This window comes from Scyliorhinus canicula, chromosome 8 (genome assembly GCF_902713615.1).
Source record: "Scyliorhinus canicula chromosome 8, sScyCan1.1, whole genome shotgun sequence".
NCBI classification, from domain to species: Eukaryota; Metazoa; Chordata; class Chondrichthyes; order Carcharhiniformes; family Scyliorhinidae; genus Scyliorhinus; species Scyliorhinus canicula.
The window spans coordinates 199617593-199645114 of record NC_052153.1 but is presented as its reverse complement, the minus strand read 5'-3'; the positions used below and the strand labels follow the sequence as shown (position 1 = coordinate 199645114).

Sequence of the window (27522 nt, the reverse complement as noted above, 5' to 3'; positions counted from 1 at the left end):
AAGGGTGAGGAGGGTCTTTTTGGAGCGGAGTAGGGACAGTGGAGGGCTGGCACTACCCAATCTCTCGGGGTACTACTGGGCGGCAAATGTGTCAATGGTGCGCAAGTGGATGATGGAAGGGGAGGGGGCAGCTTGGAAACGTATGGAGAGGGCGTCCTGTGGCAACACAAGCCTGGGTGCCCTAGTAACGGCACCATGGCCGCTCCCCCCCACGAGGTACACCACGAGCCCGGTGGTGGCGGCCACCCTCAAGATATGGGGGCAGTGGAGGCGACACAGGGGGGAAATGGGAGGTCTGTTGGCGGCGCCAATAAGAGGGAACCATAGATTTATCCCGGGGAACATCGACGGGGGATTTCAGAGCTGGTACAGGGTGGGCATACGGCAGCTGAAGGACCTGTTTATAGAGGGGAGGTTTGCGAGCCTGGGAGGGCTGGAGGAGAAGTTTGAGCTCCCCCCGGGAAACATGTTCAGATATTTACAAGTGAAGGCATTTGCTAGGCGGCAGGTGGAGGGGTTTCCCCTGCTCCCCAGTAAGGGGGCGAGTGATAGGGTGCTCTCGGGGGTCTGGGTCGGAGGGGGGAAGATATCAGACATCTACAAGATAATGCAGGAGGCGGAAGAAGCATCAGGGGAAGAGCTGAAAGCCAAGTGGGAAGGGGAGCTGGGAGAGCAGATAGAAGACGGGACGTGGGCGGATGCACTGGAGAAGGTCAATTCTTCCTCCTCGTGTGCGAGGCTGAGCCTCATTCAATTTAAGATGCTGCATAGAGCTCACATGACGGGGACAAGGGTGAGCCGGTTCTTTGGGGGTGAGGACAGGTGTGTCAGATGTCTGGGAAGCCCAGCGAACCATGTGCATATGTTCTGGGCATGTCCGGTGCTGGAAGGGTTCTGGAAGGGGGTGGCGAGGACGGTGTCGAAGGTGGTGGGGTCCAGGGTCAAACCAGGATGGGGGCTTGCGATCTTTGGGGTCGGGGTAGAACCGGGGGTACAGGAGGCTAGGGAGGCCGGAATACTGGCCTTTGCGTCCCTAGTGGCTTGACGAAGGATATTAATTCAATGGAAGGACGCGAGGCCTCCAAGCGTTGAAACTTGGATTAACGATATGGCTAGCTATATTCAGCTAGAAAGGATCAAATTTGCCCTGAGAGGGTCGGTACAGGGATTCTCCAGGCGGTGGCAACCTTTCCTTGACTTTTTAGATCAGAGATAGACGTTCGGGGTCGTGGCAGCAGCAACCCGGGGGGAGGGGGGGGGGGCAGCAAGGGTCGTGGGGGGACATGCACGACTGTAACGCGGGCAAGTCTGCTCGCTGCTCATGTCTGAAACTGTAGGCTGCCTTGTTTGTTAAGTTGTTGCCTGGGGGGGGGGGAGGACTGGTGCGCGCGAGAGGGCGGGCGAGGGAGGGATATTTGCCTAGAGGGATTGTGTTGTAAATAATTTAAAAATTAGTAGGGGTAAATGTTTGTATGGAAAAACTCTTTCAATAAAAATTATTTAAAAAAAAAAAAATAAACTGCATTTGCCACCTGTCAGCCCAGCTCTGCAGCTTATCTATGTACCTCTGTAACTTGTAACATCCTTCTGCACTGTCCACAACTCCACCGACTTTAGTGTCATCTGCAAATTTACTCATCCATCATTCTACGCCCTCCTCCAGGTCATTTATAAAAATGACAAACAGCAATGGCCCCAAAACAGATCCTTGTGGCACACCACTAGTAACTGGACACCAGTCAGAGCATTTCCCATCAACCACCGCACTTTGTCTTCTATCAGCTAGCCAATTTCTGATCCAAACTGCTAAATCACCCTGAATCCCATGCCTCTGTATTTTCTGCAATAGCCTACCATGGGGAACCTTATCAAACGCTTTACTGGGGGCTGTTTAGCACAACGCTAAATTGCTGGCTTTGAAAGCAGACCAAGCAGGCCAGCAGCACGGTTCGATTCCCGTAACAGCCTCCCCGAACAGGCGCCGGAATGTGGCGACTAGGGGCGTGTCACAGTAACTTCATTTGAAGCCTACTCGTGACAATAAGCGATTTTCATTTTTTCATTTTCACTGAAATCCATATACACCACATCAACTGCTTTACCCTCATCCACCTGTTTGGTCACCTTCTCGAAGAACTCAATGAGGTTTGTGAGGCACGACCTACCCTTCAGAAAACCATGTTGACTATCTCTAATCAAATTATTCCTTTCCAGATGATTATACATCCTCTCTCTTATAAACCTTTCCAAGACTTTTCCCACAACAGAAGTAAGGCTCACTGGTCTATAGTTACCGGGGTTATCTCTACTCCCCTTCTTGTACAAGGGGACAACATTTGCTATCCTCCAGTCCTCTGGCACTATTCCTGTAGACAAAGATGACTTAAAGATCAAAGCCAAAGGCTCAGCAATCTCCTCCCTAGCTTCCCAGAGAATCCTAGGATAAATCCCATCCGGCCCAGGGGACTTATCTATTTTCACACTTTCCAGAATCGCTAACACCACCTCCTTATGAACCTCCAGCCCTTCTAGACTAGTAGCCTGTATCTCAGTATTCTCCTCGACAACTTTGTCTTTTTCCTATGTGAATACTGACGAAAAATACTCATTTAGCACCTCTCCTATCTCCTCGGACTCTACGCACAACTTCCCACTACTGTCCTTGACTGGCCCTACTCTTACCTTAGTCATTTTTTTATTCCTGACATACCTATAGAAAGCTTTAGGGTTATCCTTGATCCTACCTGCCAAAGACTTCTCATGTCCTCGCTTGGCTCTTCTTAGCTCTCTCTTTAGAGCCTTCCTAGCTAACTTGTAACTCTCAAGCGACCCAACTGAACCATCACATCTCATCTTCACATAAGCCTCCTTCTTCCTCTTGACAAGTGTTTCAACTGCTTTAGTAACCCATGGTTCCCTCACTCGACCACTTCCTCCCTGCCTAACAGGTACATACTTATCAAGGACACGCAGTAGCTGTTCCTTGAACATGCTCCACATTTCCATTGTGTCCATCCCCTGCAGTTTTCCTCTCCAGGCGATGCATCCTCAGTCTTGCCTCATCGCATCATAATTGCCTTTCCCCCAGCAATAACTCTTGCCCTGCGGTTTATACCTATCCCTTTCCATCGCTAAAGTAAACGTAATCGAATTGTGGTCACTATCACCAAAATGCTCACCAACCTCCAAATCTAACACCTGTCTTGGTTCATTACCCAGTATCAAATCCAATACGGCCTCGCCTCTTGTTGGCCTATCTACATACTGCATCAGGAAACCCTCCTGCACACATTGGACAAAAACGGATCCATCTAAAGTACTCGAACTATAGTGTTTCCAGTCAATATTTGGAAAGTTAAAGTCCCCCATAACAACTACCCTGTTACTTTCGCTCCTATCCAGAATCATCTTTGCAATCCTTTCCTCTACATCTCTGGAACTTTTCGGAGGCCTATAGAAAAACCCTAACAGGGTGACCTCTCCTTTCCTGTTTGTTAACTCAGCCCATACTACCTCAGTATTCGAGTCCTCATCAAATGTCCTCTCAGCCACCGTAATACTGTCCTTGACTAACAATGCCACCCCTCCCCCTCTCTTACCACCTTCCCTGAACTTACTGAAATATCTAAACCCCGGCACCTGCAACAACCATTCCTCGCCCTGCTCTATCCATGTCTCCGAAATGGCCACAACATCGAAGTCCCAGGTACTAACCCATGCCGCAAGCTCACCTACCTTAGAACATAGAACATAGAACATAGAACGATACAGCGCAGTACAGGCCCTTCGGCCCTCGATGTTGCACCGACATGGAAAAAAAAACTAAAGGCCATCTAACCTACACTATGCCCTTATCATCCATATGCTTATCCAATAAATTTTTAAATGCCCTCAATGTTGGCGAGTTCACTACTGTTGCAGGTAGGGCATTCCACGGCCTCACCACTCTTTGCGTAAAAAACCCACCTCTGACCTCTGTCCTATATCTATTACCCCTCAATTTAAGGCTATGTCCCCTCGTGCTAGCCACCTCCATCCGCGGGAGAAGGCTCTCGCTGTCCACCCTATCTAACCCTCTGATCATTTTGTATGCCTCTATTAAGTCACCTCTTAACCTTCTTCTCTCTAACGAAAACAACCTCAAGTCCATCAGCCTTTCCTTTCCTTATTCCGGATGCTCCTGGCATTGAAGTAGACGCACTTTAGATCACCTTCCTTCCTGATGGTACACTCCTGCAACTTTGAAACCTTACTCATGACCTCACTACTCTCAGCTTCTTGTGTACTGGAGCTACAATTCAGGTTCCCAATCCCCTGCTGAACTAGTTTAAACCCTCCCGAAGAGCATTAGCAAACCTCCCCGCGAGGATATTAGTATCCCTCTGGTCCAGGTGTAGATCATCCCGTTTGTAGAGGTCCCACCTACCCCAGAATGAGCCCCTATTGTCCAGGAATCTGAAACCCTCCCTCCTGCACCATCCCTGCAGCCACGTGTTCAACTGCTCTCTCTCCCTATTCCTCGACTCGCTAGCACGTGGCACGGGTAACAACCCAGAGATAATAACTCTGTTTGTTTTAGCTCTAAGTTTCCACCCTAGCTCCTTCAATTCCTGCCTTACATCCCTATCCCTTTTCCTACCTATGTCGTTGGTACCTATGTGGACCATGACTTGGGGCTGCTCCCCCTCCCCCTTAAGGATCCCGAAAACACGATCTGAGATGTCTTTGGACTGTGGGAGGAAACCAGTGCACCCAGAGGAAACCCACTTGCAGACTCCGCACAGACAGTGACCCAAGCTGGAATCGAACCTGGGACCCTGGTGCTGAGAAGCAACCGTGCTAACCACTGTGTGGTCGTGCTGCCCTTTAATAGGATAAACAGGCAGGGCCAGTCTAACAACTACGGAGAGGTAATAAAACATAAAATATAAAAATGTAAGGAGACGGGAGTGAAAGTTGGGGATGAGGCCGAGTGTTATCAGAAACTAATAAAGGAGGTCAGAATGTGTGAAAAGCGTAATGCACAAGACAATCCTGCAAGGGAAAGACTGATCAGTCTGACATATTTAAAAACCTTGCACCTAAATGCTCGCAGTGTTCGGAATGAGGTCAATGAGCTGACGGCGCAGAGACTTGATGGGTATGATTTGGTGGGGATCACTGAAACATGGTTGCAGGAGGTCTGAAAAACTCTAACCAGGGATATTGAGCTGCTAATTTTGCCCCTCTTCTTGCCACATATGTTATGTAAATGCCATCCTTTTGCCATGTGTCTACCTTGTGCCCTTAGCTCATCTTCCTTGTTTGTAATACTCCCTGCATTGAAGTGTCAACAGTTCAACTCCATCAATTTCCTTTGCCGCTTTTTAACCCTGGTTTCTTCTTTATTGCTGTTACTTTACTGCCGCTGGCTCAACATCCAGGAATTCCCTCCCTAACGGTAGGCATACCTGTACCTCAAGGACTGCAGCGATTTCAAGAATGCAGTACACCACAACCTTCTTGAGGGCAACCTGGGGTGAACAATATGTGCTGGGCTAGCCAGTGGCACCCACACCCTGAAAATTAAATTTGTAAAAAATGAGCAGGAGTGGGGACAGCGGGCATCCCTGCCTGGTGCCTCTGTGCAGCTGGAAGTATTCAGAGCTGGTGGTGTTGGTCCCGACATTCACCTTGGGGACATTGTACAGGAGTTTCACCCAGGCTGTGAACCCTGCTCTGAGCCCACACTTAGTAGGTTGCCATTGATACTGCAATGAAGTTATTGTGAAAATCCCCTAGTCGCCACATTCCGGCACCTGTTCAGGTACACAAGAGGGAGAATTCAGAATGTCCAGTTCACCTAACAGCGCGTCTTTCAGGACTTGTGGGAGGAAACCGGAGCACCCGGAGGAAACCCACGCAGACAAGGGGAGAACGTGCAGACTCCGCACAGACAGTGACCCAAGCTGGGAATCGAACCCGGGTACTTGGAGCTGTGAAGCAACAGTGCTAACCACTGTGCTACCGTGCCGCTGATGAAGCAGATTGCTTTGTTGTCAGTGGTGTCGAACCAGAGTTGCTGCCGTTGCATTTATCCCATAAACAAAATGTACTCCTGACTCAGATCTTGGAGACATTTGTCAAACTTTCTGTCAGGAATTAAATTAGCCGCCGCAGAATTCCAAGCTGGGACCTATTTTTCCCAGTCACAGTATTTTTGTGGCTGGTCCAGTTAATTTTTGATGAATAGTAAACCCCAGGATGCTGATGGTTGAGAATTCAGCGATGAGAATGCCATTTCGTGTCAAGGGAGAGTGGTTAGATTGTCTTGGCCGCAAGCATTTGTGTGTACCCCTTCGCTCTGGGAGATTCCTGTGTGTACCCCTTTGCTCTGGGATATTCCTGTGTGTACCCCTTCGCTCTGGGAGATTCCTGTGTGTACCCCTTCGCTCTGGGAGATTCCTGTGTGTACCCCTTCGCTCTGGGAGATTCCTGTGTGTACCCCTTCGCTCTGGGAGATTCCTGTGTGTACCCCTTTGCTCTGGGAGATTCCTGTGTGTACCCCTTCGCTCTGGGAGATTCCTGTGTGTACCCCCTCGCTCTGGGAGATTCCTGTGTGTACCCCTTCGCTCTGGGAGATTCCTGTGTGTGTACCCCTTCGCTCTGGGAGATTCCTGTGTGTACCCCTTCGCTCTGGGAGATTCCTGTGTGTACCCCTTCGCTCTGGGAGATTCCTGTGTGTACCCCTTTGCTCTGGGAGATTCCTGTGTGTACCCCTTCGCTCTGGGAGATTCCTGTGTGTACCCCCTCGCTCTGGGAGATTCCTGTGTGTACCCCTTCGCTCTGGGATATTCCTGTGTGTACCCCCTCGCTCTGGGATATTCCTGTGTGTACCCCCTCGCTCTGGGAGATTCCTGTGCGTACCCCTTCGCTCTGGGAGATTCCTGTGTGTGTACCCCTTCGCTCTGGGAGATTCCTGTGCGTACCCCTTCGCTCTGGGAGATTCCTGTGTGTACCCCCGTCGCTCTGGGAGATTCCTGTGCGTACCCCTTCGCTCTGGGAGATTCCTGTGTGTACCCCTTCGCTCTGGGATATTCCTGTGTGTACCCCTTCGCTCTGGGATATTCCTGTGTGTACCCCTTCGCTCTGGGAGATTCCTGTGTGTACCCCTTCGCTCTGGGATATTCCTGTGTGTATACCCGTTCTCGGGGATATTCCTGTGTGTGTACCCATTCTCGGGGATATTCCTGTGTGTATACCCATTCTCGGGGATATTCCTGTGTGTATACCCGTTCTCAGGGATATTCCTGTGTATACCCGTTCTCGGGGATATTCCTGTGTGTATATCTGTTCTCGGGGATATTCCTGTGTATACCCGTTCTCAGGGATATTCCTGTGTGTATACCCGTTCTCAGGGATACTCCTGTGTGTATACCCGTTCTCAGGGATATTCCTGTGTGTATACCCGTTCTCAGGGATATTCCTGTGTGTATACCCGTTCTCAGGGATACTCCTGTGTGTATACCCGTTCTCTGGGATATTCCTGTGTGTATACCCATTCTCGGGGATATTCCTGTGTGTATACCCATTCTCGGGGATATTCCTGTGTGTATACCCGTTCTCAGGGATATTCCTGTGTGTATACCCGTTCTCAGGGATATTCCTGTGTGTATACCCGTTCTCAGGGATACTCCTGTGTGTATACCCGTTCTCTGGGATATTCCTGTGTGTATACCCATTCTCGGGGATATTCCTGTGTGTATACCTGTTCTCAGGGATACTCCTGTGTGTATACCCGTTCTCAGGGATATTCCTGTGTGTATACCCGTTCTCAGGGATATTCCTGTGTGTATACCCGTTCTCAGGGATACTCCTGTGTGTATACCCGTTCTCGGGGATATTCCTGTGTGTATACCTGTTCTCAGGGATATTCCTGTGTGTATACCTGTTCTTGGGGATATTCCTGTGTGTATACCTGTTCTCAGGGATACTTCTGTGTGTATACCCGTTCTCAGGGATACTCCTGTGTGTATACCCATTCTCGGGGATATTCCTGTGTGTATACCTGTTCTCAGGGATATTCCTGTGTGTATACCTGTTCTCAGGGATATTATTCTGCCTTTGTTTGGGTGTGCATGTGTCTATTTTCTGCGTGTGATTCCCCTCTCTGGAATATTGCTGTGTGTAGACGTCGCTTTTATCTCTTTCTGACTTGGATATGGGAGACGGTGCGATGGGAGCAATGTTAGGGGCTGGTTTAGCACACTGGGCTAAATCGCTGGCTTTTAAAGCAGACCACGGCAGGCCAGCAGCACGGTTCAATTCCTGTACCAGCCTCCCCGAACAGGCGCCGGAATGTGGCGACTAGGGGCTTTTCACAGTATCTTCATTGAAGCCTACTCGTGACAATAAGCGTTTTTGTTTTCATTTCATTTTCATGTCACTGGACGAGTAATCCAAAGGCCTCAATCAATAAATCTGGAATTAAAAGCTCGTCTCAGTAAAGGTGACCATGAAACCTTTGTTGATTGTCGTAAAAAACCCATCTGGTTCACTGATGTCCTTGAGGGAAGGGAATCTGTCGTCCTTACCCGGTCTGGCCCACATGTGACTCCAGACCCACAGCAATGGGGTTGACTCTGAAATGCCCCCCTCTAAAATGGCTAAGCTTGGCACTCAGTTAGGGGTGGGGAGCAAATGATGGCCATGCCAAGAAGGCCCACAGTAAAGAAACAAATGCTTGTGTTAGTGATACTGCAATATTGTATTGATGTTTTTGTTTCTGATCCTTTGTCCATCCCAGGACCATAGACCGTGCTGTCTTCAAACCGATTGTCCACATTGCAGTGATTGAGAGCTCGGAGTCTGTGGATTGCCATCTGATGGCTGTTACACATGCAGGTGAGAAGTTGCAGGGTTGGTTCATTCAGTGAACACAGTGCTTCTGCAAAGTTGATGGGTGCAGTACTGCAAACTGTGTGTGATGCAGACATGGTGTTAGGACTGAGCGAGTTTGATATGGCTGGAGGTCCAGTACTGAGGATGATTGTGTGACACTGCTGAAGATGTGGGGAAGTTTGAATTCAGCAACACTGATCATTTAGGACCATTCGGGGAGGCAGCGAAGTGGTATTGTCACTGGACTGGTAAACCAGAGAGCCAGGGTAATTCTCCGAGGACCCGGGTTCAAATCCCACCAGGGCAAATGGTGGAATTTGAATTCAATAAAAATCTGGAATTAAAAGCCTGATGATGACCATGAAACCATTGTCAATTGTCGTAAAAACCCATCTGGTTCACTAATGTCCTTTAGGGAAGGGAATCTGCCGTCCTTACCCAGTCTGGCCTACACGTGACTCCAGACCCACATCAATATGGTTGACTGTGAAATGCCCTCCATGATGGGTAATAAGTGCTGGCACAGCCAGAGACACCCACATTCCACAAATTAATAAATAAATAACTATGTTCAGTTCTGGGTAGCAGAAGATGTGAAGACTTGAGCGAGGGCACAGGGGAGATTGACGAGAATAATACAAATGGATGATGCACTTCAGTTACGTGAAAGACGGAATGAACTGGGATTGTTCTCGTTGGAGCAGACGAGGTCCAGAGGAATTTGTGAGGGGTGCTCAACATCATCGAATTTGTTAGAGACTTAAAGTGAAAGATATAAAAGGGTGACAAAAGGGGTATCAAAGAATAACAATGCAGAAGAGGCCCTGCGGCCTATCGAATCTGCACTGACGCATGAGACACCTCTCCTTCCCACCTAATCCCACTTGCCAGCACTTGGCCCATAGCCTTGAATATTAAGACGTGCCAAGTGCTCACCAGGTACTTTTTAAAGAATGTGAGGCAACCCGTGTCTACCACCTACCCAGGCAGTGCGTTCCAGACCGTCACCACCCTCTGGGTAAAAAATATTTTTATCAAATGCCCCTAAACCTCCTGCCCCTCACCTTCAAATTGTGTCCCCCTCTTAACTGACCCTTCAACTAAGGGGAACAGCTGCTCCCTATCCACCGTGTCCGTGCTCCTCATAATCTTGTCCACCTCGATCAGGTCGCCCCTCAGTCTTCTCTGCTCCAGGGAAAACAACCCAAGCCCTATCCAACCTGCCTTCATTAGCGAACAAACGCCTGGACCTGATGATCCACATCCCAAAATATTGAAAGAGGTAATTGCAGAGGTAATGGTACATTGGTGATCAAATATGGTCTGTGCAGATGTAACCCCACTGCTAAACAAAGCAGGGAGAGAAGAAAGAGAGTATTTCACCCCTGTTAGGCTGACATCAGGAACAGAGAGAAAATGCCAGAATGTATTCTAAAGGATGCGATAACGGGGTATATAGATGTTAATGGTGAGATTGGGCAGAGTCAACATGGATTTACGAAAGGGAAATGACGTTTAACAAATCAATTGGCTGCTCCAGCAATCTATAGTTCATTCGTACTGACTGCTGTCTTTACACAGGTCGGGGCACGAGATCAAGGTGAGGTGGGAAAGGTTCAGTCGGGAAGTGCGGGGGACATTTTTTACACAGTGCGCTCTGTGGTCGCACTGCCTGACTGTCTCTCCACTGATTTATAGTCTGGTCACACTGGCTGTCTCTGCACTGATTTATAGTCTGGTCACACTGATTGTCTGTCTGTACACTGATTTATAATCTGGTCACACTGACTGTCTGTCTCTACACTGATTTATAGTCTGGTCACACTGGCTGTCTGTCTCTACACTGATTTATAGTCTGGTCACACTGGCTGTCTCTACACTGATTTATAGTCTGGTCACACTGACTGTCTGTCTCTACACTGATTTATAGTCTGGTCACACTGGCTGTCTGTCTCTACACTGATTTATAATCTGGTCACACTGACTGTCTGTCTCTACACTGATTTATAGTCTGGTCACACTGACTGTCTGTCTCTACACTGATTTATAATCTGGTCACACTGATTGTCTGTCTGTACACTGATTTATAGTCTGGTCACACTGACTGTCTCTACACTGATTTATAGTCTGGTCACACTGACTGTCTGTCCCTACACTGATTTATAATCTGGTCACACTGACTGTCTGTCTCTACACTGATTTATAGTCTGGTCACACTGGCTGTCTGTCTCTACACTGATTTATAATCTGGTCACACTGATTGTCTGTCTGTACACTGATTTATAGTCTGGTCACACTGGCTGTCTCTACACTGATTTATAGTCTGGTCACACTGACTGACTGTCTCTACACTGATTTATAGTCTGGTCACACTGACTGACTGTCTCTACACTGATTTATAGTCTGGTCACACTGACTGTCTGTCCCTACACTGATTTATAATCTGGTCACACTGGCTGTCTGTACACTGATTTATAGTCTGGTCACACTGACTGTCTGTCTCTACACTGATTTATAGTCTGGTCACACTGGCTGTCTCTACACTGATTTATAGTCTGGTCACACTGTCTGTCTGTCTCTACACTGATTTATAGTCTGGTCAAACTGGCTGTCTCTACACTGATTTATAGTCTGGTCACACTGACTGTCTGTCTCTACACTGATTTATAGTCTGGTCACACTGGCTGTCTCTACACTGATTTATAGTCTGGTCACACTGGCTGTCTCTACACTGATTTATAGTCTGGTCACACTGGCTGTCTCTACACTGATTTATAGTCTGGTCACACTGACTGTCTGTCTCTACACTGATTTATAATCTGGTCACACTGACTGTCTGTCTCTACACTGATTTATAATCTGGTCACACTAATTGTCTGCCTCTACACTGATTTATAGTCTGGTCACACTGGCTGTCTCTACACTGATTTATAATCTGGTCACACTGACTGTCTGTCTCTACACTGATTTATAATCTGGTCACACTGATTGTCTGTCTCTACACTGATTTATAATCTGGTCACACTGACTGTCTCTACACTGATTTATAGTCTGGTCACACTGTCTCTACACTGATTTATAGTCTGGTCACACTGACTGTCTGTCTCTACACTGATTTATAGTCTGGTCACACTGACTGTCTGTCTCTACACTGATTTATAGTCTGGTCACACTGACTGTCTGTCTCTACACTGATTTATAGTCTGGTCACACTGACTGTCTGTCTCTACACTGATTTATAGTCTGGTCACACTGGCTGTCTCTACACTGATTTATAGTCTGGTCACACTGACTGTCTGTCTCTACACTGATTTATAGTCTGGTCACACTGGCTGTCTGTCTCTACACTGATTTATAATCTGGTCACACTGACTGTCTGTCTCTACACTGATTTATAGTCTGGTCACACTGACTGTCTGTCTCTACACTGATTTATAGTCTGGTCACACTGACTGTCTCTACACTGATTTATAATCTGGTCACACTGATTGTCTGTCTGTACACTGATTTATAGTCTGGTCACACTGACTGTCTCTACACTGATTTATAGTCTGGTCACACTGACTGTCTGTCCCTACACTGATTTATAATCTGGTCACACTGACTGTCTGTCTCTACACTGATTTATAGTCTGGTCACACTGGCTGTCTGTCTCTACACTGATTTATAATCTGGTCACACTGACTGTCTGTCTCTACACTGATTTATAATCTGGTCACACTGATTGTCTGTCTGTACACTGATTTATAGTCTGGTCACACTGACTGTCTCTACACTGATTTATAGTCTGGTCACACTGACTGTCTGTCCCTACACTGATTTATAATCTGGTCACACTGGCTGTCTGTACACTGATTTATAGTCTGGTCACACTGACTGTCTGTCTCTACACTGATTTATAGTCTGGTCACACTGGCTGTCTCTACACTGATTTATAGTCTGGTCACACTGTCTGTCTGTCTCTACACTGATTTATAGTCTGGTCAAACTGGCTGTCTCTACACTGATTTATAGTCTGGTCACACTGACTGTCTGTCTCTACACTGATTTATAGTCTGGTCACACTGGCTGTCTCTACACTGATTTATAGTCTGGTCACACTGACTGTCTGTCTCTACACTGATTTATAGTCTGGTCACACTGGCTGTCTCTACACTGATTTATAGTCTGGTCACACTGGCTGTCTCTACACTGATTTATAGTCTGGTCACACTGACTGTCTGTCTCTACACTGATTTATAATCTGGTCACACTGACTGTCTGTCTCTACACTGATTTATAATCTGGTCACACTAATTGTCTGCCTCTACACTGATTTATAGTCTGGTCACACTGGCTGTCTCTACACTGATTTATAATCTGGTCACACTGACTGTCTGTCTCTACACTGATTTATAATCTGGTCACACTGATTGTCTGTCTCTACACTGATTTATAATCTGGTCACACTGACTGTCTGTACACTGATTTATAATCTGGTCACACTGACTGTCTGTCTCTACACTGATTTATAGTCTGGTCACACTGACTGTCTCTACACTGATTTATAGTCTGGTCACACTGACTGTCTCTACACTGATTTATAATCTGGTCACACTGATTGTCTGTCTGTACACTGATTTATAGTCTGGTCACACTGACTGTCTGTCTCTACACTGATTTATAGTCTGGTCACACTGGCTGTCTCTACACTGATTTATAGTCTGGTCACACTGACTGTCTCTACACTGATTTATAATCTGGTCACACTGACTGTACACTGATTTATAGTCTGGTCACACTGACTGTCTGTCTCTACACTGATTTATAGTCTGGTCACACTGACTGTCTGTCTCTACACTGATTTATAGTCTGGTCACACTGACTGTCTCTACACTGATTTATAATCTGGTCACACTGACTGTACACTGATTTATAGTCTGGTCACACTGACTGTCTGTCTCTACACTGATTTATAGTCTGGTCACACTGACTGTCTGTCCCTACACTGATTTATAGTCTGGTCACACTGACTGTCTGTCTCTACACTGATTTATAATCTGGTCACACTGACTGTCTCTACACTGATTTATAGTCTGGTCACACTGTCTGTCTGTCTCTACACTGATTTATAATCTGGTCACACTGACTGTCTGTCTCTACACTGATTTATAGTCTGGTCACACTGATTGTCTGTCTCTACACTGATTTATAGTCTGGTCACACTGTCTGTCTGTCTCTACACTGATTTATAATCTGGTCACACTGACTGACTCTGTCTCTACACTGATTTATAGTCTGGTCACACTGATTGTCTGTCTCTACACTGATTTATAGTCTGGTCACACTGACTGTCTGTCTCTACACTGATTTATAGTCTGGTCACACTGGCTGTCTGTCTCTACACTGATTTATAATCTGGTCACACTGACTGTCTGTCTCTACACTGATTTATAATCTGGTCACACTGATTGTCTGTCTGTACACTGATTTATAGTCTGGTCACACTGACTGTCTCTACACTGATTTATAGTCTGGTCACACTGACTGTCTGTCCCTACACTGATTTATAATCTGGTCACACTGGCTGTCTGTACACTGATTTATAGTCTGGTCACACTGACTGTCTGTCTCTACACTGATTTATAGTCTGGTCACACTGGCTGTCTCTACACTGATTTATAGTCTGGTCACACTGTCTGTCTGTCTCTACACTGATTTATAGTCTGGTCAAACTGGCTGTCTCTACACTGATTTATAGTCTGGTCACACTGACTGTCTGTCTCTACACTGATTTATAGTCTGGTCACACTGGCTGTCTCTACACTGATTTATAGTCTGGTCACACTGACTGTCTGTCTCTACACTGATTTATAGTCTGGTCACACTGGCTGTCTCTACACTGATTTATAGTCTGGTCACACTGGCTGTCTCTACACTGATTTATAGTCTGGTCACACTGACTGTCTGTCTCTACACTGATTTATAATCTGGTCACACTGACTGTCTGTCTCTACACTGATTTATAATCTGGTCACACTAATTGTCTGCCTCTACACTGATTTATAGTCTGGTCACACTGGCTGTCTCTACACTGATTTATAATCTGGTCACACTGACTGTCTGTCTCTACACTGATTTATAATCTGGTCACACTGATTGTCTGTCTGTACACTGATTTATAATCTGGTCACACTGACTGTCTGTACACTGATTTATAATCTGGTCACACTGACTGTCTGTCTCTACACTGATTTATAGTCTGGTCACACTGACTGTCTCTACACTGATTTATAGTCTGGTCACACTGACTGTCTCTACACTGATTTATAATCTGGTCACACTGATTGTCTGTCTGTACACTGATTTATAGTCTGGTCACACTGACTGTCTGTCTCTACACTGATTTATAGTCTGGTCACACTGACTGTCTGTCTCTACACTGATTTATAGTCTGGTCACACTGACTGTCTCTACACTGATTTATAATCTGGTCACACTGACTGTACACTGATTTATAGTCTGGTCACACTGACTGTCTGTCTCTACACTGATTTATAGTCTGGTCACACTGACTGTCTGTCTCTACACTGATTTATAGTCTGGTCACACTGACTGTCTGTCTCTACACTGATTTATAATCTGGTCACACTGACTCTGTACACTGATTTATAGTCTGGTCACACTGACTGTCTGTCTCTACACTGATTTATAGTCTGGTCACACTGACTGTCTGTCCCTACACTGATTTATAGTCTGGTCACACTGACTGTCTGTCTCTACACTGATTTATAATCTGGTCACACTGACTGTCTCTACACTGATTTATAGTCTGGTCACACTGTCTGTCTGTCTCTACACTGATTTATAATCTGGTCACACTGACTGTCTGTCTCTACACTGATTTATAGTCTGGTCACACTGATTGTCTGTCTCTACACTGATTTATAGTCTGGTCACACTGTCTGTCTGTCTCTACACTGATTTATAATCTGGTCACACTGACTGACTCTGTCTCTACACTGATTTATAGTCTGGTCACACTGATTGTCTGTCTCTACACTGATTTATAGTCTGGTCACACTGACTGTCTGTCTCTACACTGATTTATAGTCTGGTCACACTGACTGTCTGTCTCTACACTGATTTATAGTCTGGTCACACTGATTGTCTGTCTCTACACTGATTTATAATCTGGTCACACTGACTGTCTGTCTCTACACTGATTTATAGTCTGGTCACACTGACTCTGTCTCTACACTGATTTATAGTCTGGTCACACTGACTGTCTGTCTCTACACTGATTTATAATCTGGTCACACTGACTGTCTGTCCCTACACTGATTTATAGTCTGGTCACACTGACTGACTCTACACTGATTTATAGTCTGGTCACACTGTCTCTACACTGATTTATAGTCTGGTCACACTGACTGTCTGTCTCTACACTGATTTATAGTCTGGTCACACTGGCTGTCTCTACACTGATTTATAGTCTGGTCACACTGACTGTCTCTACACTGATTTATAATCTGGTCACACTGACTGTACACTGATTTATAGTCTGGTCACACTGACTGTCTGTCTCTACACTGATTTATAGTCTGGTCACACTGACTGTCTGTCTCTACACTGATTTATAGTCTGGTCACACTGACTGTCTGTCTGTACACTGATTTATAGTCTGGTCACACTGACTGTCTGTCTCTACACTGATTTATAGTCTGGTCACACTGACTGTCTGTCTCTACACTGATTTATAGTCTGGTCACACTGACTGTCTGTCCCTACACTGATTTATAGTCTGGTCACACTGACTGTCTGTCTCTACACTGATTTATAATCTGGTCACACTGACTGTCTGTCTCTACACTGATTTATAGTCTGGTCACACTGTCTGTCTGTCTCTACACTGATTTATAATCTGGTCACACTGACTGTCTGTCTCTACACTGATTTATAGTCTGGTCACACTGACTGTCTGTCCCTACACTGATTTATAGTCTGGTCACACTGACTGTCTGTCTCTACACTGATTTATAGTCTGGTCACACTGACTGTCTGTCCCTACACTGATTTATAGTCTGGTCACACTGACTGTCTGTCTGTACACTGATTTATAGTCTGGTCACACTGTCTGTCTGTCTCTACACTGATTTATAATCTGGTCACACTGACTGTCTGTCCCTACACTGATTTATAGTCTGGTCACACTGACTGTCTCTACACTGATTTATAGTCTGGTCACACTGTCTCTACACTGATTTATAGTCTGGTCACACTGACTGTCTGTCTCTACACTGATTTATAGTCTGGTCACACTGGCTGTCTCTACACTGATTTATAGTCTGGTCACACTGACTGTCTGTCTCTACACTGATTTATAGTCTGGTCACACTGGGTGTCTGTCTCTACACTGATTTATAATCTGGTCACACTGACTGTCTCTACACTGATTTATAATCTGGTCACACTGACTGACTGTACACTGATTTATAGTCTGGTCACACTGACTGTCTCTACACTGATTTATAGTCTGGTCACACTGACTGACTGTCTCTACACTGATTTATAGTCTGGTCACACTGACTGTCTCTACACTGATTTATAGTCTGGTCACACTGACTGTCTGTCTCTACACTGATTTCTAGTCTGGTCACACTGACTGTCTGTCTCTACACTGATTTATAGTCTGGTCACACTGACTGACTGTCTCTACACTGATTTATAGTCTGGTCACACTGACTGTCTGTCTCTACACTGATTTATAGTCTGGTCACACTGACTGTCTGTCTCGACACTGATTTATAATCTGGTCACACTGACTGTCTGTCTGTACACTGATTTATAGTCTGGTCACACTGACTGTCTGTCTCTACACTGATTTATAGTCTGGTCACACTGACTGTCTGTCTCTACACTGATTTATAGTCTGGTCACACTGACTGACTGTCTCTACACTGATTTATAGTCTGGTCACACTGACTGTCTGTCTCTACACTGGTTTATAGTCTGGTCACACTGACTGTCTGTCTCTACACTGATTTATAATCTGGTCACACTGACTGTCTGTCTCTACACTGATTTATAGTCTGGTCACACTGGCTGTCTCTACACTGATTTATAGTCTGGTCACACTGGCTGTCTGTCTGTACACTGATTTATAGTCTGGTCACACTGACTGTCTGTCCCTACACTGATTTATAATCTGGTCGCACTGGCTGTCTGTCCCTACACTGATTTATAATCTGGTCACACTGACTGACTGTCTCTACACTGATTTATAATCTGGTCACACTGACTGTCTGTCTCTACACTGATTTATAGTCTGGTCACACTGACTGTCTGTCTCTACACTGATTTATAGTCTGGTCACACTGACTGTCTCTACACTGATTTATAGTCTGGTCACACTGACTGTCTCTACACTGATTTATAGTCTGGTCACACTGACTGTCTGTCTCTACACTGATTTATAATCTGGTCACACTGGCTGTCTCTACACTGATTTATAGTCTGGTCACACTGACTGTCTGTCTCTACACTGATTTATAGTCTGGTCACACTGGCTGTCTGTACACTGATTTATAGTCTGGTCACACTGACTGTCTGTCTCTACACTGATTTATAGTCTGGTCACACTGACTGTCTCTACACTGATTTATAGTCTGGTCACACTGACTGTCTGTCTCTACACTGATTTATAATCTGGTCACACTGACTGTCTCTACACTGATTTATAGTCTGGTCACACTGACTGTCTCTACACTGATTTATAGTCTGGTCACACTGACTGACTGTCTCTACACTGATTTATAATCTGGTCACAGTAAGTGGTCTTACAACACCAGGTTAAAGTCCAACAGGTTTGTTTCAAACACGAGCTTTCGGAGCACGGCTCCTTCTTCACCTGAAGAAGGAGCCGTGCTCCGAAAACTCGTGTTTGAAACAAACCTGTTGGACTTTAACCTGGTGTTGTAAGACCACTTACTGTGCTCACCCCAGTCCAACGCCGGCATCTCCACATCATTATAATCTGGTCACACTGACTGTCTCTACACTGATTTATAGTCTGGTCACACTGACTGTCTGTCTCTACACTGATTTATAGTCTGGTCACACTGACTGTCTGTCTCTACACTGATTTATAGTCTGGCCACACTGACTGTCTGTCTCTACACTGATTTATAGTCTGGTCACACTGACTGACTGTCTCTACACTGATTTATAGTCTGGTCACACTGACTGTCTGTCTCTACACTGATTTATAGTCTGGTCACACTGACTGTCTCTACACTGATTTATAGTCTGGTCACACTGACTGTCTCTACACTGATCTATAGTCTGGTCACACTGACTGACTGTCTCTACACTGATTTATAGTCTGGTCACACTGACTGACTGTCTCTACACTGATTTATAGTCTGGTCACACTGACTGACTGTCTCTACACTGATTTATAGTCTGGTCACACTGGCTGTCTCTACACTGATTTATAGTCTGGTCACACTGACTGTCTCTGCACTGATCTATAGTCTGGTCACACTGACTGACTGTCTCTACACTGATTTATAGTCTGGTCACACTGACTGACTGTCTCTACACTGATTTATAGTCTGGTCACACTGACTGACTGTCTCTACACTGATTTATAGTCTGGTCACACTGACTGTCTGTCTCTACACGGATTTATAGTCTGGTCACACTGACTGTCTGTCTCTACACTGATTTATAATCTGGTCACACTGGCTGTCTCTACACTGATTTATAATCTGGTCACACTGACTGTCTGTCTCTACACTGATTTATAATCTGGTCACACTGACTGTCTCTACACTGATTTATAGTCTGGTCACACTGACTGTCTCTACACTGATTTATAGTCTGGTCACACTGACTGTCTGTCTCTACACTGATTTATAGTCTGGTCACACTGACTGTCTGTCCCTACACTGATTTATAATCTGGTCACACTGACTGTCTCTACACTGATTTATAGTCTGGTCACACTGACTGTCTGTCTCTACACTGATTTATAGTCTGGTCACACTGGCTGTCTCTACACTGATTTATAATCTGGTGACACTGACTGTCTGTCTCTACACTGATTTATAGTCTGGTCACACTGGCTGTCTCTACACTGATTTATAGTCTGGTCACACTGACTGTCTGTCTCTACACTGATTTATAGTCTGGTCACACTGGCTGTCTCTACACTGATTTATAGTCTGGTCACACTGACTGTCTGTCTCTACACTGATTTATAGTCTGGTCACACTGACTGTCTCTACACTGATTTATAGTCTGGTCACACTGACTGCCTGTCTCTACACTGATTTATAATCTGGTCACACTGACTGTCTCTACACTGATTTATAGTCTGGTCACACTGACTGTCTGTCTCTACACTGATTTATAATCTGGTCACACTGACTGTCTGTCTCTACACTGATTTATAATCTGGTCACACTAATTGTCTGCCTCTACACTGATTTATAGTCTGATCACACTGGCTGTCTCTACACTGATTTATAATCTGGTCACACTGACTGTCTCTACACTGATTTATAGTCTGGTCACACTGACTGACTGTCTCTACACTGATTTATAGTCTGGTCACACTGACTGTCTGTCTCTACACTGATTTATAGTCTGGTCACACTGACTGTCTGTCTCTACACTGATTTATAGTCTGGTCACACTGACTGTCTGTCTCTACACTGATTTATAGTCTGGTCACACTGACTGTCTGTCTCTACACTGATTTATAGTCTGGTCACACTGACTGTCTGTCTCTACACTGATTTATAGTCTGGTCACACTGACTGTCTGTCTGTACACTGATTTATAGTCTGGTCACACTGGCTGTCTCTACACTGATTTATAGTCTGGTCACACTGACTGTCTGTCTCTACACTGATTTATAGTCTGGTCACACTGACTGTACACTGATTTATAGTCTGGTCACACTGACTGACTGTCTCTACACTGATTTATAGTCTGGTCACACTGACTGTCTGTCTCTACACTGATTTATAATCTGGTCACACTGACTGTACACTGATTTATAGTCTGGTCACACTGACTGACTGTCTCTACACTGATTTATAGTCTGGTCACACTGACTGTCTCAACACTGATTTATAGTCTGGTCACACTGACTCTGTCTCTACACTGATTTATAGTCTGGTCACACTGACTGTCTCTACACTGATTTATAGTCTGGTCACACTGACTGTGTCTACACTGATTTATAGTCTGGTCACACTGACTGTCTGTCTCTACACTGATTTATAGTCTGGTCACACTGACTGTCTCTACACTGATCTATAGTCTGGTCACACTGACTGTCTGTCTCTACACTGATTTATAGTCTGGTCACACTGACTGTCTCAACACTGATTTATAGTCTGGTCACACTGACTGACTGTCTCTACACTGATTTATAGTCTGGTCACACTGACTGACTGTCTCTACACTGATTTATAGTCTGGTCACACTGACTGACTGTCTCTACACTGATTTATAGTCTGGTCACACTGACTGACTGTCTCTACACTGATTTATAATCTGGTCACACTGACTGACTGTCTCAACACTGATTTATAGTCTGGTCACACTGACTCTGTCTCTACACTGATTTATAGTCTGGTCACACTGACTGTCTCTACACTGATTTATAGTCTGGTCACACTGACTGTCTCTACACTGATTTATAGTCTGGTCACACTGACTGACTGTCTCTACACTGATTTATAGTCTGGTCACACTGACTGTCTGTCTCTACACTGATTTATAGTCTGGTCACACTGACTGACTGTCTCTACACTGATTTATAGTCTGGTCACACTGACTGTCTCTACACTGATTTATAGTCTGGTCACACTGACTGTCTCTACACTGATTTATAGTCTGGTCACACTGGCTGTCTCTACACTGATTTATAGTCTGGTCACACTGGCTGTCTCTACACTGATTTATAATCTGGTCACACTGACTGTCTGTCTCTACACTGATTTATAATCTGGTCACACTGACTGTCTCTACACTGATTTATAGTCTGGTCACACTGACTGTCTCTACACTGATTTATAGTCTGGTCACACTGACTGTCTGTCTCTACACTGATTTATAGTCTGGTCACACTGGCTGTCTGTCTCTACACTGATTTATAGTCTGGTCACACTGACTGTCTGTCCCTACACTGATTTATAATCTGGTCACACTGACTGTCTCTACACTGATTTATAGTCTGGTCACACTGACTGTCTGTCTCTACACTGATTTATAGTCTGGTCACACTGGCTGTCTCTACACTGATTTATAATCTGGTCACACTGACTGTCTCTACACTGATTTATAGTCTGGTCACACTGACTGTCTGTCTCTACACTGATTTATAGTCTGGTCACACTGGCTGTCTCTACACTGATTTATAGTCTGGTCACACTGACTGTCTGTCTCTACACTGATTTATAGTCTGGTCAAACTGACTGTCTGTCTCTACACTGATTTATAATCTGGTCACACTGACTGTCTGTCTCTACACTGATTTATAGTCTGGTCACACTGGCTGTCTACACTGATTTATAGTCTGGTCACACTGGCTGTCTCTAAACTGATTTATAGTCTGGTCACACTGACTGACTGTCTCTACACTGATTTATAGTCTGGTCACACTGGCTGTCTCTACACTGATTTATAGTCTGGTCACACTGGCTGTCTCTACACTGATTTATAGTCTGGTCACACTGACTGTCTGTCTCTACACTGATTTATAATCTGGTCACACTGACTGTCTGTCTCTACACTGATTTATAATCTGGTCACACTAATTGTCTGCCTCTACACTGATTTATAGTCTGATCACACTGGCTGTCTCTACACTGATTTATAATCTGGTCACACTGACTGTCTGTCTCTACACTGATTTATAATCTGGTCACACTGACTGTCTCTACACTGATTTATAGTCTGGTCACACTGACTGTCTGTCTCTACACTGATTTATAATCTGGTCACACTGACTGTCTGTCTCTACACTGATTTATAATCTGGTCACACTGACTGTCTGTCTCTACACTGATTTATAATCTGGTCACACTGACTGTCTCTACACTGATTTATAGTCTGGTCACACTGACTGTCTGTCTTTACACTGATTTATAATCTGGTCACACTGGCTGTCTCTACACTGATTTATAGTCTGGTCACACTGACTGTCTGTCTCTACACTGATTTATAGTCTGGTCACACTGGCTGTCTGTACACTGATTTATAGTCTGGTCACACTGACTGTCTGTCTCTACACTGATTTATAGTCTCGTCACACTGACTGACTGTCTCTACACTGATTTATAGTCTGGTCACACTGACTGACTGTCTCTACACTGATTTATAGTCTGGTCACACTGACTGACTGTCTCTACACTGATTTATAGTCTGGTCACACTGACTGACTGTCTCTACACTGATTTATAGTCTGGTCACACTGACTGACTGTCTCTACACTGATTTATAGTCTGGTCACACTGACTGTCTGTCTGTACACTGATTTATTGTCTGGTCACACTGACTGTCTGTCCCTACACTGATTTATAATCTGGTCACACTGACTGTCTCTACACTGATTTATAGTCTGGTCACACTGACTGTCTCTACACTGATTTATAGTCTGGTCACACTGACCGTCTGTCCCTACACTGATTTATAATCTGGTCACACTGACTGTCCCTACACTGATTTATAATCTGGTCACACTGACTGTCTCTACACTGATTTATAGTCTGGTCACACTTACTGACTGTCCCTACACTGATTTATAGTCTGGTCACACTGACTGTCTGTCCCTACACTGATTTATAATCTGGTCACACTGACTGACTGTCTCTACACTGATTTATAATCTGGTCACACTGGCTGTCTCTACACTGATTTATAGTCTGGTCACACTGACTGTCTGTCTCTACACTGATTTATAGTCTGGTCACACTGGCTGTCTCTACACTGATTTATAGTCTGGTCACACTGTCTGTCTGTCTCTACACTGATTTATAGTCTGGTCACACTGGCTGTCTCTACACTGATTTATAGTCTGGTCACACTGACTGTCTGTCTCTACACTGATTTATAGTCTGGTCACACTGGCTGTCTCTACACTGATTTATAGTCTGGTCACACTGACTGTCTGTCTCTACACTGATTTATAGTCTGGTCACACTGACTGTCTCTACACTGATTTATAGTCTGGTCACACTGATTGTCTGTCTGTACACTGATTTATAGTCTGGTCACACTGGCTGTCTCTACACTGATTTATAGTCTGGTCACACTGACTGTCTGTCTCTACACTGATTTATAGTCTGGTCGCACTGGCTGTCTCTACACTGATTTATAATCTGGTCACACTGACTGTCTCTACACTGATTTATAGTCTGGTCACACTGGCTGTCTCTACACTGATTTATAATCTGGTCACACTGACTGTCTGTCTCTACACTGATTTATAATCTGGTCACACTAATTGTCTGCCTCTACACTGATTTATAGTCTGGTCACACTGACTGTCTCTACACTGATTTATAGTCTGGTCACACTGACTGTCTGTACACTGATTTATAATCTGGCCACACTGACTGTCTGTCTCTACACTGATTTATAATCTGGTCACACTGACTGTCTCTACACTGATTTATAGTCTGGTCACACTGACTGTCTCTACACTGATTTATAGTCTGGTCACACTGACTGTCTCTACACTGATTTATAGTCTGGTCACACTGACTGTCTCTACACTGATTTATAGTCTGGTCACACTGACTGTCTGTCTCTACACTGATTTATAGTCTGGCCACACTGACTGTCTCTACACTGATTTATAGTCTGGTCACACTGACTGTCTGTCTGTCTTTTCCTTTGGTCTAGGTGTCCGGCTTTTTTTCAGCGCCATGCCCTTCAAGCACCCGGCTGTCCGGCCCAGTCTGCTGGTACTTGTACATGTCCGTCTCCCACCAGGATTCTCTGCCTCAGCGACTCCACAGAGACCTTCCAAGGTTCACAAAGCTCTTTATACTAAAGGTACGTATGTCGCAGGTGAACCTCAAAACGTGTCTTCTACCTTAGTTATCTGCTCTGCCAAATGTTTTACAAATCCAACCTGTCGCTGGCTCTTCTCCAATGACCGTTCATAGCCTGCAAGATCATCTGAGCTTTCTCTGCCTGTGATATTGACTCCTGACGTCTGAGACTCTGCATTGGTTTTCTATATTTATATTGACCCAGAAAACCTTCAGCACATTTTTACACATTTGGCTCGTCTGTGTCCTGCCAGTGAATGGGTACTGAGCTGGTGCGTTGGGATGGATTCTTGATTAAGAAGTGAACAATCGCTGGGGGAGGACAATTGGGCCCTTTTGAGTCTGTTCCACCATTCAATATGATCATGACTGACCTGTTTCAATTTCCCATTCGCTGCCCACATCCATTCATTTGCTGATTGATCAGGAATCATTCTACCAATCAACAATGGAGCCTCCTCAAACATGTAGGATGGAGAATTCCAACGCTACACATTTCTACTTCATATCAGTCCTCAATGATCAACCTCTTACTCTGAAACCATGCTCTTGTATTTAAATACCCAGCCAGGGTATCCAGGCAGCCAACCGATCATACTTCAGCATTCACAATCTTGTCTGTGTCAATGAGACCACCTCTCATTATTGTAAACAGAAGGCAGATCCAATTTCAAGTCAATTAGAGAATGGCAGTAAATGCTGGCTTCGCATCAGAAATAATACAAAGATTATTCAACCTTTCATCATCGGACAGCCCCCTCGTCCACCCGTCTACTGAACCTTACACCATAAGACATAGGAGCAGAAGTAGACCATTCGACCCGTCAGTCTGCTCTGCTATTCAATAAGGTCATGATTGATCTGATATGATTCTCAACTCCCCCTTCCCTCTCGCTTCCTCAAACATCCCCACAATCAGCGGCATCAACTTACCTTTAAATTTCTTGTAATACTCCACCGGAAACCCATCTGGCCCTGCTACCTTCCCAGACTGCATCCTCCCAATCGCATTTTTTATCCCATGCTCCACTATTGCCGCCTCCAATATGTCCTTGTCTCCCTTGCCCCACCTTGGGTATTCCAAACCATCCAGGAATTCCCGATCCTCAATCTATACAATCTCTCGTAAAACCCCTCATACACCCTATTAATCTGATCTGGAGGCACCACCAACTTCCCTGCCCTATCCCGCACCTGAACAATTTCCCTTGCCGCTGCCTCCTTCTGAAGCTGGCCTGCCCACATGTTCCCTGCCTTCTCTCCATATTCGGAAACCGCTCCCCTTGCCCGCCTCGGTTGGCGCACTGCTTTCCTTGTGGACAGCCAGTCAAAACTCGCCTGTATCTCCTTCCTCTTTTCCAACAGTGCTGGATCCCCGTCTTTTGCATCAGTCCTGTCTACCTCCAACATCTCATCTATTACCCTTTGATGCTCCACCCTCTCCTCCTTATCCACCTTTGCCTTAAACAAGATCACCTCCCCCTCACCACCGCCTTTAACCTCCCCGTACAATTGAATCCCACATATTCCTCGATTACTTTCCCAATCTTATCACACTACCCTCCGTCCCCCAACAGCCCCACATCTATTCTCCACCCTGGCCTCCAACACCATATCCACCTAATGCGGCACATGATCCGATATCGCAATTGCCGAGTATTCCGACCCATTAACCCCAGCCAGCAAAGCCTTCCCCACCACAAAAAGTAAATTTGCAAATAAACCTTATGGATGAGGAGAAAAAAGAATACTCCCGCTCTCCTGGGTGCAGAAACCTCCAAGGGTCCACCCCTCCCATTTCCACCATTAGTCCAGCCAACGCTTTTGCCCCCCCCCCCCCTAACTGGGTAAGCGAGAGCGTCTGTGACCTGTCCAATCTCGGCTCCTGCACCAAGTTCCAGTCTCCACCCACTATCAATTCGTGTGAGTCCAAGTCGGGGACGGTGTCTCACACCACCTTCACGAATCCTACATCATCCCAGTTGGTACCATATGCGCTTACCAGCGCCACCAGCCTCCCCTCTGATGCCCCTGTAACTATCACATACCTACCTCCCTGGTCTGCAGCCACTCATTTGCTCACTAGGACTGCTACCCCTTGAGCCCTTCTGTCAAATTCCGAATGAAGCACCTGGCTAACCCAGCCCTTCCTAACCTCACCTGGTCCTTCATCCTCATGTGAGTCTCCTGCAGCATCGCCACATTGGCCTTCAAACTTTCAGACGCTTTTGACTGGGCCTCCCAGTCCCCTCGCGTTCCACGTAACTATCCTAACCGAGGGTGTCTCTCTCTCTCTCTCTCATCTCTCTCTCTCTCTCTCTCCCCCCCCCCCCCCCCCCCCCCCCCCCCCCCCCCTAATCCACTGGTTTAGCTCACTGGGCTTAATTGCTGGCTTTTAAAGCAGACCAAGCAGGCCAGGATCGATTCCCGTATCAGCCTCCCCGGACAGGCGCCGGAATGTGGCGACTAGGGCCTTTTCACAGTAACTTCATTGAAGCCCACTCGTGACAATAAGCGATTTTCATTTCATTTCATCATACCACCGGGCCCTGCTGCATGAGCCTGACCCACCCCTATCCATTGTTAA

General features: G+C 45.6%; 1 protein-coding gene across 1 annotated transcript in view; it reads left to right on the top strand.

Moving 5' to 3' along the window:
* The window catches only part of nup155 (nucleoporin 155), a 279092-nt gene that overhangs the window by 34104 nt on the left and 217466 nt on the right, over positions 1 to 27522 (top strand). The window contains exons 7-8 of the mRNA XM_038803930.1: positions 8786 to 8883; positions 24784 to 24936. Of these exons, the coding sequence (XP_038659858.1) occupies positions 8786 to 8883; positions 24784 to 24936 (251 nt within the window). The remainder of the gene's footprint in view (positions 1 to 8785; positions 8884 to 24783; positions 24937 to 27522) is intronic.